The 14,293-nt window shown below is 28.9% G+C and overlaps 2 protein-coding genes across 5 annotated transcripts; one reads left to right on the top strand and one right to left on the bottom strand.

Annotated features, from left to right (window-relative positions):
- Positions 1-753: 753 nt before the first annotated feature.
- On the top strand, positions 754-2,423 carry LOC111424922 (histone acetyltransferase 1). Its single transcript, XM_023058641.2, has 2 exons — positions 754-1,126; positions 1,195-2,423. The coding sequence occupies exons 1-2, from the start codon at positions 1,069-1,071 to the stop codon at positions 2,313-2,315; spliced, it is 1,179 nt and encodes a 392-aa protein (XP_022914409.1). The 5' UTR covers positions 754-1,068; the 3' UTR covers positions 2,316-2,423.
- Positions 2,424-5,513: 3,090 nt separating this feature from the next.
- LOC111424925 (histone deacetylase 6) lies at positions 5,514-12,798 on the bottom strand. Of its 4 annotated transcripts, none has more exons than XM_071198438.1 (8): positions 12,679-12,797; positions 12,572-12,622; positions 12,298-12,509; positions 12,064-12,244; positions 11,541-12,005; positions 11,417-11,476; positions 6,258-7,349; positions 5,514-6,206 (listed from the first exon to the last, which is right to left on the bottom strand). In XM_071198438.1, the coding sequence occupies exons 2-8, from the start codon at positions 12,590-12,592 to the stop codon at positions 5,694-5,696; spliced, it is 2,544 nt and encodes an 847-aa protein (XP_071054539.1). In that variant the 5' UTR covers positions 12,593-12,622; positions 12,679-12,797; the 3' UTR covers positions 5,514-5,693. The 4 variants fall into 4 exon arrangements, with proteins under 4 accessions (XP_071054539.1, XP_071054538.1, XP_071054540.1 ...); XM_071198437.1 differs by having other exon boundaries at positions 12,701-12,794; XM_071198439.1 differs by lacking the exon at positions 11,417-11,476 and adding an exon at positions 11,320-11,379 and having other exon boundaries at positions 12,572-12,798.
- Between the last annotated feature and the right edge of the window lie 1,495 nt (positions 12,799-14,293).

The raw sequence follows: 14,293 nt of genomic DNA, 5'->3' as shown, positions 1-14,293 counted from the left end.
CAGGCAGATGCTGTATATCTCGACTTTCGGAAGGCGTTTGATCAGCTGGATCATTTTATCTTATTAAAAATGCTAAGTAACTTTGGATTAAGTGCCTCTCTGTTGTCGTTAATCAAATCTTACTTTTTAGGTCGGCAGCAGTTTGTTAATTACGGCGGCTTCACTTCCTCCAACTTCAGGGGTTCCCCAGGGATCCTCATAGACTAGCCAGTGCATTGAGGTGACATTGATAAAAATGTTTCATAATGACTCTAAAAGAAAAAAAAAAGTTTAAACCCCAAACATTCTAGTCTTAGTTCTAGTTTTACACTATCATTAGAATTAACACAAGACCTAGAACTAGAATCATTCGGGTTTAGCCGTCTTTAGAGACGTGCGGCTAAACCCGAATGTTTCTAGTTCTAGGTCTAATGTTAGTTCTAGTGACAGTGGTAAGTAGCGCTAGTTAACATAATACATTACTATGTTGCATATTTTTATTGCACTATAACTAGAACTAACACTAGACCTAGAACTAGAATCATTCGGGTTTAGCCGTCTTTAGAGACGTGCGACTAAACCCGAATGTTTCTAGTTCTAGGTCTAATGTTAGTTCTAGTGACAGTGGTAAGTAGCGCTAGTTAGCATAATATATCACTATGTTGCATATTTTTATTGCACTATAACTAGGACTAACACTAGACCGACAACTAGAAACGTTCGGGTTTAGCCCCACGTCTTTAAAGACGGCTAAACCCGAACGTTTCTAGTTCTCGGTCTAGTGTTAGTTCTACTTTTACATTAGCACTAGCATTAGAACTAACACAAGGCCTAAAACTAGAATCATTCGGGTTTAGCCGTCTGTAAAGACGTGGGGCTAAATAATCGTTTAAATTCGGTTAAATTCGATTAGATTTAAAAAAATATGCGCAAGCGTACTTTTTACAAAGACCATACCATAACCTATAAAGCTAAACAACCGGTTTTATATGTATTTAATTATTTAATCTCTTCCGTTTTCCCATTTTCCTCCAGTTCTTTACCAAAATAATAGTTTAATAAAATCATAAATTAAGAGTTCAAAGCAAAATGTGCGACATGAATTATTTTACCAGCGATGCCAATAAAATCATAACTATAATATTTGGTATGTATTTGAAATGATAATATTTCGTTATCAATTCCGAGTATAAATAATGGTAAACTTTGTCCTAGTTAAATCACCTGAAGATATGGATATCAAGAAGGAAAGGTGTAAGCCAAAGATGACACACCAAATATTTCAAAAAGAGAGCATTTTTGGTTATAATGGGTTGAAAGTTAAATTATTTTATTCATGTTATACGTATCATTGTTATGTTGAAATCTCTTACCTTGATAAGTGGGATGATACTTATTGGGGATTGAAAGCTGATAATATAATAGATTGTTTAAGCCCTTGGTTGAGGGAGGCTATGATTCTAAATAAGGCTGATTTTATAAATATCTTAAAGAATTATGAGAGAAGCCTAAAATATGGAGTATCTCTTGAAGAATTCGATCACCTGGTATTACCTGATCGAAACATTTTGGGTTCTATTCGAATTTGTGATATAAAAGACAAAGAGTTTGTTAAACTACACCAGAGATTTGAAAGTTTAATTATAATGTACATTGATGCTGCTAACTTTATTGATATGACTGATAATAACTGGAAAGTTATTTATTTATATGAGAAAAAATTCGTCAAACCAAACGTCATTCGTTATACCCCCATAGGTTTTGCCACTATTTATATATTTGATACAAAAAAAATAGGAAGAATCAGTCAATTTTTTATTACACCTCTGTACCAAGGACAAGGTTTAGGTTTCATATTTTTAAGAACCATCTCCCAATATCTTCGAAGCAATGCTTTAGACATAAAAAAAATTTCTGTTGAATCTCCCAACAAATTATTTACGTATTTAAGAGACAAAGTTGATGTCTCAAATTGTCTTGACTTACCAGTATTCACTATCAACGAAATTAGAGGCGGCTTAGCAAGTGATGCATACAAAAGAATCTGCTCCAATTTCAAACTATGCAAAAAACAAGCCAAAAGGATTTACGAAATCCTTCGTGCTTATTACTGCGATCTTGGAATCGACGATTACGAAGAATTTAAATCCAATTTCATCAAAGATCGCAAAATTGAAATTTTAGACTTACGAATTTACCCTAAAAGAGAAAGAGACTACCAGCTAAAATTATTTGAATCTAATATAGCTATCCAAAATGCTAATCTCAATAAAGTCTTTGAGAACTTTATGAGAAGTATTCAACATATTTTGTTATATCTTAAAACTAGAATTTAAGAGATTTAAAATTTAGTAATTTCGTTCATGTTTTTTTCACTTAAATTTGTTATCATACTTTTCATATATATTTTTTGGTAAATAAAATTAATACATTCATTAAATAAATTTGATTTTATTTAAATCAATATTTAGTTAATTAATAAAATTTTTAATTTTTCAAATTTTAATGATAATTACACTTCCACCTAAGAGACGCATTACTAAGGTGAATTGTGTGATAAATAATAATAATAATAATTTATTTAATCACCTGCCTACAAATAGTAGATGTGACAAGTTCAAACCACATACAATATATAATACACAACATACACAATATTCAACAAAGAAAGAGAGAAATTAAATTATGAAGTATGACCTATGCTAGTTGACTAGGACTAAAACTAAAATTAAATGACAAGTATTCCTGGCGGTCGTAAAACGCCCTTTCTACAAGCATCATTTTTACTTTATGTTTAAATGAGCTAAGCGTATCAGCTTTTTTAATTGCAGATGGCAAATTATTATAGAGCTTTGGGAAATCATACCGTGGACTCTTTTCAAAGAAAGCCGTCTTATGATGACCCAAGCACACCAAACTATCAGATCTAGTTTCGTAATTATGTTTCATGACAGGGTATCTATCGACATGCACCCGCACATGAACAACTGATTTATATATATATACTTTTAAGAGTAAGAAGCAAACTGGCCTTGAATGTATCTCTACACGAATCTCTGCAGTTTAGATCGAAGATTAATCTTATAATGCGCTTCTGTGCTACAAAGGCACGCCGCCACTCCGTCGATCTTCCCCACCATAATATATTGTATGAGAGATGCGAATAACAGAGAGCATAATACGCATCTAATAATCCCGATAGCGGGAGGCATCCCTTCAACTTCAGAATTGCATAAAAGGACAAGTTCAATTTCGAAACCAGATGATCAACATGTTTGTCAAAACTTAGCTGCTCGTCTAGATAAACACCCAAAAACTTGCAGCTATTTGATAGAATGATATCATCGGCTTGCGGAAATATTGTTTTCTTTAAGTTTTACTGGAATATTGATCAACACATAACTAAAACCGCTGATATCTAACAATTTGGGATTTCTTGTGTTGTCACTATTAAACTGTCAATGTTTAGTTGAAACTGCTTATAGATTACTTTTATCTGATTCAATATGAACAATTTTTGTTAATATCATCTCAATGAATTGGCTACAGTTTTTGAGTTATAATCAATTATTTTAACCAATACCCCACATCATGAGATTTGTGAGCTTTTTGTATTGTCACTAAATAAATGTGAAAGTTTGATTGAAATTGCTTATAGATTATGTCTTTTAGACTCATTATGGAACATTTTTAGCAATGTCACCTCAATGCACCGACTGGTCTATGAGTATTGATCAATACTTATAACTAAAACCGCTGATTTTTACGACTTTAGTATTTCTTGTGTTGTCACTATTAAACTGTCAATGTTTAGTTGACACTGCTTATAGATTACTTTTATCTGATTCAATATGAATAATTTTTGTTCACATCATTTCAATCCATCGGTTACAGTTTTTGAGTTATAATCAATTATTTATAAGAAGTATATTCTTATTTAGCCGCACATCTCTCAAGATGGCTAAACCCGAATGATTCTAGTTCTAGGTCTTGTGTTGGTTCTAGTGATAGTGCTACTGTAAAACTAGAACTAACACTAGATCGAGAACTAGAAACGTTCGGGTTTAGCCGCACGTCTCTAAAGACGGATAAACCCGAATGATTCTAGTTCTAGGTCTAGTGTTAGTTCTAGTTATAGTGCAATAAAAATATGCAACATAGTGATGTATTATGCTAACTAGCGCTACTTACCACTGTCACTAGAACTAACATTAGACCTAGAACTAGAATCATTCGGGTTTAGCCGCACGTCTCTAAAGACGGCTAAACCCGAATGATTCTAGTTCTAGGTCTAGTGTTAGTTCTAGTTATAGTGCAATAAAAATATGCAACATAGTGATATGTTATGCTAACTAGCGCTACTTACCACTGATACTAGAACTAACATTAGACCTAGAACTAGAAACATTCGGGTTTAGCCCCACGTCTTTAAAGACGGCTAAACCCGAATGATTCTAGTTCTAGGTCTAGTGTTAGTTCTACTTATAGTGCAATAAGAATATGCAACATAGTGATGTATTATGCTAACTAGCGCTACTTACCACTGTCACTAGAACTAACACTAGACCTAAAACTAGAATCATTCGGGTTTAGCCGCACGTCTCTAAAGACGGCTAAACCTGAATGATTCTAGTTCTAGGTCTAGTGTTAGTTCTACTTATAGTGCAATAAGAATATGCAACGTAGTGATATATTATGCTAACTAGCGCTACTTACCACTGTCACTAGAACTAGCACTAGACCTAAAACTAGAATCATTCGGGTTTAGCCGCACGTCTTTAAAGACGGCTAAACCCGAATGATTCTAGTTTTAGGTCTAGTGTTAGTTCTAGTTATAGTGCAATAAAAATATGCAACATAGTGATATATTATGCTAACTAGCGCTACTTACCACTGTCACTAGAACTAACATTAGACCTAGAACTAGAAACATTCGGGTTTAGCCGCACGTCTCTAAAGACGGCTAAACCCGAATGATTCTAGTTCTAGGTCTTGTGTTAGTTCTAGTAATTATGCTAGCGTAAAACTAGAACTAACACTAGACCTAGAACTAGAAACATTCAGGTTTAGCCGTCTTTAGAGACGTGTTGCATATTTTTATTAAACTAAAACTAGAACTAACACAAGACCTAGAAATAGAATCATTCGGGTTTAGCAGTCTTTAGAGACGTGCGGCTAAACCCGAATGCAACATAGTGATATAACTAGCGCTACCTACCACTGTCACTAGAAGTAGAAACATTCAGACATGTTGCATTTTATGTGGGACAAAGTAAGTAGGTGCTCTGGTTTCTATGGAAATATATTTTTGTATATTGCATTTTAAGTGAAGTTCACTGTACGCTTAATTTATTTACCTTTTGTATTCAATAAATATTATTTATTTATACAATACTTTATATTTTTTATGCGTACGATATATTAATATAAAAAACGATAATTTTTTCCGCGCATGTACGACAAGTATACATTGGAATGAGGAACTCAACATTTTTATATGCGCGAACTAACACTAGCGAATAAAAAAACTTAACTCGCATTATTAATAAAAACTTTTTATTAACACGTTTAGTACAAAATACAAAAAAAATGTCTTTTGAATACAATCAACAGTTTAAACGACTCAACATTTAAAAAAAAATATGTATAGTACACATATTAAAAAGAATTTAAGTATTAGGAATGTTAACATTATAAATGTTAAAAAATATTTTTTAGTCATCATTAACGCCAATCTTCTGAAGCATCTCAATATCAGGGCTATCAATAACTATTAAACCCTCTGGTCCCAAAAGAGTTAAACTTTCCACACCCTCCGGCAATTCCTTTCTAACTTGCAGAATAGGCCAAAAACGCTTTTGGACGTTTATAACCTTTTCCAAGGTTTCTAACGCGCTTTTCCGAATTTTTCCAATTTCCAGTGACGGCAAAGGGTCTCCTAGCAAAGCTTTGATACACATCGTCATTGAGTATGCAACTGTATTTACGTTGTATCCCCCTTCCAAAGACAAAATCATTTTTCCTCTTGCTAAAGGTTTTAATAGTTGGATGAAATGACCGAAAGCTTCTGGAGTTACGCGATAATGACCGATCGGATCGTCGAGACCAGCGTCGAATCCGGCGGAGACTAATATTACTTCCGGTCCGAATGAATAAGATATTGGGAGTATTATATGATTGAATATTGTTATGTATTCGGTATCCGTCATAAAATCTGAAGGGTTTTCCTGAAACATTAAAAAAGATAATTTAAGAATATCTTATTAGAAATTTTTTACCTTATTAAATGGAATGTTAACATTATATCCAACTCCACGTCCTTCGCCATGCATATTAAAATTCCCATCAGATCCATTAGGAAAAAAGTTGCCATTATTATATTGATGAACGCTGATATATAAAACTTCTTTAGAATTATAAAAAGCTTTTTGAGTTCCGTTTCCATGATGAACATCAAAATCCAAAATTAATATCCGTTTTGTTTTGTATTTTGTTAAAATGTATTTAGCCGCTAATGCGATGTTATTGATGAAACAAAAACCCATTGGTTGGTGTTTTTCAGCGTGATGACCTGGTGGGCGAATCATAGCCACACCCGCTCTTGATTTATTTGTCATAACTTGGTCGACGACGTTTAATAAACACCCGGCGGATGTTAAAATTGGCGGTAAACTTTCTGGGGTGAAATAAACGTCTCTAGTGGCGGTATATAATTTGGAATTAATTAATGAATCGATATATTCTTTATCGTGAATTAAAAGCAGTTCATCTTCCGTTGCTTTACGAGTAGAAACTTTAATTAATCGTTCGTGCAATTTTAGCTCGGTAAATTTTTCATATAATTTTATCAATCTTTCGGGTCGTTCTGGAAAATTTTCGGGCGTTTTATGTTCAAACATGACTTCATCGAAAGCGTAACAAATTCCATTTCCTGTTGGCTCAGAATATTCCTTTCTATATTCATCCACAACTTCTGCGAATTGTTCGTTTATAAATTCGCATTGTACTGGATAACAATCGTGTGTTAAAAAGGGTGCGGTGAGTCGAACACCTAAATATTTCACCATAACTCTATGTGGATCATTTACACATTCATTTCTTTGAGGAAATGACTCAAAACATTTCCAAAACGGTTGCAATATAAATCGTAAATTATTGATAACGTCGATTATATGTTCTTCTGGCTTTCCAAATGGTTTTACCATCCCTGGTGCATCATCCAACAAACTTTTTACGGACATAGCTGCTCCTTCTGCTAATGATTCCAAAAAATAACCACCTTCTAAACATACAACTTGACGTCCTTGCGCTAAACCGCCTAACAATGTTATTAATTGGCCGTAAAATCCTGGAGATATTTTCATTTCGCCCTGAAATCAGCGGAAAACTAAACATTCAATAAATATTTTTTTTCTTATTAATTTTTAAAATTAATTTGTAGCTATAATCCAAATTAAGTTAACTTTCGATTATATTAATTAATTAATTATATTAACTTTCGATCTAAAATATTTTTAAGGTGGCTGACACTTCCGATCTACCGGAAGTAGACCATAACTTACACCTTTTAATTGTACGTAAAAAAATATGTTGACTTTCATAAAAGTTATTTTGGTTAATTTCACCATACTCTTTAAACCCCCATACGTATTAAAAGGTGCAATAAAATCTATTTAAAATAATGAAGTTATGGTCTATTTCTGGTAGACCGGAAGTAGTTCTTAAAATTATCAATTTTTTAATTTCCCTGTGAACAGTATAGGAATGGAAAATAAGATTATTTTCCTAATTATTGATTGTATCAAAATATTTTTCAAATAAAACTTGTTAAGAATTAAAAAAGGAACAACTTTTGTTGACACCATTTTTTAAACTTATTAATTTTTTAATTTCCCTATGAACAGTATAGAACCACAAATTAAGATTATCTTCCTGATTATTGTTTGTATCAAAATATTTTTCAAATAAAACTTGTTAAGAATTAAGAAAGGAACAACTTTTGTGGGTACCATTTTTTAAAATTATTAATTTTTTAATTTCCCTGTGAATAGTATAGAAATGCAATTTAAGATTATTTTCTTAATTATTGTTTGTATCAAAATATTTTTCAAATAAAATTTGTTAAGAATTAAGAAAGGAACAACTTTGGTTGGCACCATTTTTTTAAATTATTAATTTTTTAATTTCCCTGTGAACAGTATAGAAATTTAATTTAAGATCATTTTCGTAATTATTGTTTGTATCAAAATATTTTTCAAATAAAACTTGTTGAGAATTAAACAAGGAACAACGTTTATTGGCACAATTTTTTAAAATTATCAATTTTTTAATTTCCCTGTGAATAATATAGAAATTAAATTCTAGGTTATCTTCCTAATTATTGTTTGTATCAAAATTTTTTTCAATTAAAACTTGTTAAGAATTAAAAAAGGAACAACGTTTGTTGGCACAATTTTTTAATATTATCATTTTTTTAATTTCCCTGTGAACAGTATAGAAATGGAATTTGATATTATTTTCCTAATTATTGCTTATATCAAAATATTTTTCAAATAAAACTTGTTTATAATTTAAAAAGGTACAACGTTTGTTGGCACCATTTTTGAAAATTATCAATTTTTTAATTTCCCTGTTAACAGTACAGAAATGTAATTTAAGATTATTTTCCTAATTATTGGTTGTATCAAAATATTTTTCAAATAAAACTTGTTGAGAATTAAACAAGGAACAACGTTTATTGGCACAATTTTTTAAAATTATCAATTTTTTAATTTCCCTGTGAATAGTATAGAAATTTAATTTAACATTATTTTCCTAACTATTGTTTGTATCAAAATATTCTTCAAATAAAACTTGTTAAGAATTAAAGAAGGAACAACGTTTATTGGCACAATTTTTTAAAATTATCAATTTTTTAATTTCCCTGTGAACAGTATAGAAATGAAATTTAAGATCATTTTCGTAATTATTGTTTGTATCAAAATATTTTTCAAATAAAACTTGTTAAGAATTAAAAAAGGAACAACTTTTGTCGGCATCATTTTTTAAAATTATCAATTTTTTAATTTCCCTCTGAATAGTATAGAAATTAAATTCTAGGTTATCTTCCTAATTATTATTTGTATCAAAATTTTTTTCAAATAAAACTTGTTGAGAATTAAACAAGGAACAACGTTTATTGGCACAATTTTTTAAAATTATCAATTTTTTAATTTCCCTGTGAATAGTATAGAAATTTAATTTAACATTATTTTCCTAATTATTGTTTGTATCAAAATATTTTTCAAATAAAACTTGTTAAGAATTAAAGAAGGAACAACGTTTATTGGCACAATTTTTTAAAATTATCAATTTTTTAATTTCCCTGTGAACAGTATAGAAATGAAATTTAAGATCATTTTCGTAATTATTGTTTGTATCCAAATATTTTTCAAATAAAACTTGTTAAGAATTAAAAAAGTAACAACTTTTGTGGGCACCATTTTTTAAAATTATTAATGCTTTAATTTCCCTGTGAATAGTATAGAAACGGAATTTAAGATTATTTTCCTAATTATTGTTTGTATCAAAATATTTTTCAAATAAAACTTGTTAAGAATTAAAAAAGGAACAACTTTTGTTGGTACCATTTTTTAAAATTATCAATTTTTTAATTTCCCTGTGAACAGTATAGAAATGGAATTTAAGATTATTTCCTAATTATTGTTTGTATCAAAATATTTTTCGAATAAAACTTGTTAAGAATTAAAAAAGGAACAACTTTTGTGGGCACCATTTTTTAAAATTATTATTTTTTTATTTTCCTGTGAACAGTATAGAAATGAAATTTAACATTATTTTCCTAATTATTGTTTGTATCAAAATATTTTTCAAATAAAACTTGTTAAGAATTAAGAAAGGAACAACTTTTGTGAGCACCATTTTTGAAAATTATTAATTTTTTAATTTCCCTGTGAACAGTATAGAAATTTAATTTAAGATCATTTTCGTAATTATTGTTTGTATCAAAATATTTTTCAAATAAAACTTGTTAAGAATTAAACAAGCAACAACGTTTGTTGGAACCATTTTTTAAAATTATTAATTTTTTAATTTCCCTGTGAACAGTATAGAAATGTAATTTAACATTATTTTCCTAATTATTGTTTGTATCAAAATATTCTTCAAATAAAACTTGTTAAGAATTAAAGAAGGAACAACGTTTATTGGCACAATTTTTTAAAATTATCAATTTTTTAATTTCCCTGTGAACAGTATAGAAATGAAATTTAAGATCATTTTCGTAATTATTGTTTGTATCAAAATATTTTTCAAATAAAACTTGTTAAGAATTAAAAAAGGAACAACTTTTGTCGGCATCATTTTTTAAAATTATCAATTTTTTAATTTCCCTCTGAATAGTATAGAAATTAAATTCTAGGTTATCTTCCTAATTATTATTTGTATCAAAATTTTTTTCAAATAAAACTTGTTGAGAATTAAACAAGGAACAACGTTTATTGGCACAATTTTTTAAAATTATCAATTTTTTAATTTCCCTGTGAATAGTATAGAAATTTAATTTAACATTATTTTCCTAATTATTGTTTGTATCAAAATATTTTCCAAATAAAACTTGTTAAGAATTAAAGAAGCAACAACGTTTATTGGCACAATTTTTTAAAATTATCAATTTTTTTACTTCCCTGTGAACAGTATAGAAATGAAATTTAAGATCATTTTCGTAATTATTGTTTGTATCAAAATATTTTTCAAATAAAACTTGTTAAGAATTAAAAAAGGAACAGCTTCTGTGGACACCATTTTTTAAAATTATTAATGCTTTAATTTCCCTGTGAATAGTGTAGAAACGGAATTTAAGATTATTTTCCTAATTATTGTTTATATCAAAATATTTTGCAAATAAAACTTGTTAAGAATTAAAAAAGGAACAACTTTTGTTGGCACGATTTTTTAAAATTATTAATTTTCCCTATGAACAGTATAGAAATGAAATTCAAGATTATTTTCCTAATTATTGTTTGTATCAAAATATTTTTCAAATAAAACTTGTTAAGAATTAAGAAAGGAACAACTTTCGTTGGCACCATTTTTTAAAATTATCATTTTTTTAATTTCCCTGTGAACAGTATAGAAATGGAATTTAATCTTGAAAATATTTTAGATCGAAAGTTCCGAATGAACAACCCATGCTACCAAAATTTCGAATAAGAAAAAAGTTCTAATGAACCAGTTACATGAGACACCCTGTATGTTGTTAATATTCCGAAAATGAGGTTAGATTTATTCAAAAATTGATTTAAATTTAGTCAAATTAACATATTTTTATGTCAAACCGACCTTTTCATCGCCAATAGCTGAATCAAATCCAGCAGAAAAAATAACAAGATCTGGATTAAACTACAACAAAAAAGAAGAATATTAAAAAAATAACTACCTCTGGACAACCAATGCAGGCGTCATAACCCGCTGAAAATAATACTAAATCCGGATTAAACTAAAACGAATTATTTTAAATAATCCATCTCAAAGGTCTCTCACAAAATTGTTATTAAAATTACCTCATACGCTATGGGAAGTAAAATATTAAATATCACAGCAAAATAATCCTTATCTTCTAAGCCTGTACAATTGAGTGGAACATTCACATTATATCCTTTACCTTTTCCACCTCCAATAAAATCAAAATTACTCTCACGCAAATTGGGCCAAAATGTTCCATGTTCGTACCGATGCAGGGAAAAATATAAAACACTATCATCATCATAAAACATTTGTTGGGTCGCTTGCCCATGGTGAACATCAAAATCCACAATTAAAATCTTCTCAGCCCGACCATTTTTCAAGGCTACCTTTGCACCTATTGCTACATTATTAAAGTAACAATAACCACAGTATTCATCAAACATTGCATGATGTCCTGGAGGTCTTACAAGTGCAAAAGCGTTTTGGGTTTCCCCTGTACAAACTGATTTAACTGCATTCATTACTGAACCTGCTGCAATACAAGCTGCTTCAAAAGTATTCTGTAATTAAAAAATAAGTATGAGAAAAATATAACATTATAGCATATAATAATAATACATCATTAAAGTATATTGCATCATATTTGGAAGCTTCTTTTTGCATATCTTCTTCTACCAACCCCATTATTTTATTTAATTTTTCATAAGTATTTTTTGAATGAACTACTTCAACCAGATCATTTGTAATCATTTCTGATGGGATTTGTTGGCATCTATTTATTAGGTCCAACTCAACAAAACTAAAAATTAAAAGAATCAATACAAAAATTAAAAAAATACAACATAAACATACCGATCGAAGATTCTGATATATCTTAAAGGATTTTCAGGATAATGTTCATCCCAAGGACACTCATGAAGAGCCATATTATCGTCATATGTTAAGCCTGTTCTTTTTCGAACGAGACCACTAATCTTATCACATTTTTCAAAGGGATCTTCAACTGTAACAACTTCAAGTTTCTTTGCCAAACGCATTCTTGCTTTCATCTGCCCAATTGACTCCTTTATAATTAAAAAGAATCTTAATAAATTGTAATCATATAAATAAAGTTTAAAGAAATGACCTTTTTTCGGGCTCCTTCCATTTTTTTTTTTTTTTGTTTTGTAAAGATAACCTAAAAGATTATCACTTTCATAATTTTTTAAACATCAATGTTTAATTAAGAAATACTAAAGATAAGATGCTTATTTACTTATACTTATTTTCTTGTGTAATGTTAACAGGTGATGGTTATAAAACTTATTTTTCGGAGTTGTTATAAATCAATTTGACATTTGACAAGTTGTTGATATTTAAGGTTAGATTTTTCATAGACATTATAAAAAATAGATTATTAATATTTGTTTCTTCAAATCTTGGGTATTAAAATCTTTTAAGCTCATTATATTCTTATTTTTATTTAATTATACTATTTGAAATTATCAAAAATGTGTATATTAAGAAGTATTTACCACACTGCCCATTAGATGACACTATTTTTTTCAAATGTATTTTTGATTTTTTTTTTGAGACTGTTGTTAAAACTCTTCTGGCAAATTTAATAAAGAATTCTATTAAATTTGTCCAACGAAACAAGGAAACTATTTAGAGGTTACCACCTTATCACTGAGAAATCAACCCAATTGAGTTGAATTGAGGGCTCAGATAAAAAATGAGGTGGCAAATAAGAATACTTCATTCAAATTAGCAGATGTGAGGGTACTTTTAGTACAAGCTATCATGTAACAACTTTTATTGGCACCATTTTTTAAAATTATCAACTTTTTAATTTCCCTGTGAACAATATAGAAATGGAATTCAAGATTATCTTCCTAATTATTGTTTGTATCAAAATATTTTTCAAATAAAACTTGTTAAGAATTACACAAGGAACAACTGTTATGGGCACCATTTTTTTAAATTATCAACTTTTTAATTTCCTTTTGAACAGTATAGAAATTAAATTCAAGATTATTTTCCTAATTATTGTTTGTATCAAAATATTTTTCAAATAAAACTTCTTAAGAATTAAAAAAGGAACAACGTTTGTTGGCACCATTTTTTAAAATTATTAATTTTTTAATTTCCCTATGAACAATATAGTAAAAGAATTTAAGATTATTTTCCTAATTATTGTTTGTATCAAAATATTTTTCAAATAAAACTTGTTAAGAATTAAGAAAGGAACAACTTTTGTTAGCACCATTTTTGAAAATTATCAATTTTTTAATTTCCCTCTGAATAGTGTAGAAATTAAATTCTAGGTTATTTTGCTAATTATTGTTTGTATCAAAATTTTTTTCAAATAAAATTTGTTAAGAATTAAGGAAGGAACAACGTTTGTGGCACCATTTTTGAAAATTATCAATTTTTTAATTTCCCTCTGAATAGTATAGAAATTAAATTCTAGGTTATCTTTCTAATTATTTTTTGTATCAAAATTTTTTTCAAATAAAATTTGTTAAGAATTAAGGAAGGAACAACGTTTGTGGCTCCATTTTTTAAAATTATTAATTTTTTAATTTCCCTGTGAACAGTATAGAAATTAAGATTATCTTCCTAATTATTGTTTGTATCAAAATATTTTTCAAATAAAACTTGTTAAGAATTAGAAAAGGAACAACTTTTGTTGGCACCATTTTTGAAAATTATCAATTTTTTAATTTCCCTCTGAATAGTATAGAAATAAAATTCTAGGTTATCTTCCTAATTATTGTTTGTATCAAAATTTTTTTCAAATAAAACTTGTTAAGAATTAAAAGAGGAACATCGTTTGTCGGCACGATTTTTTAAAATTATCAATTTT

Source organism: Onthophagus taurus, chromosome 8, assembly GCF_036711975.1.
Source record: "Onthophagus taurus isolate NC chromosome 8, IU_Otau_3.0, whole genome shotgun sequence".
NCBI lineage: Eukaryota > Metazoa > Arthropoda > Insecta > Coleoptera > Scarabaeidae > Onthophagus > Onthophagus taurus.
Note: the sequence above shows the minus strand (reverse complement) of the source record. Positions and strands in the feature narration are given on the sequence as shown.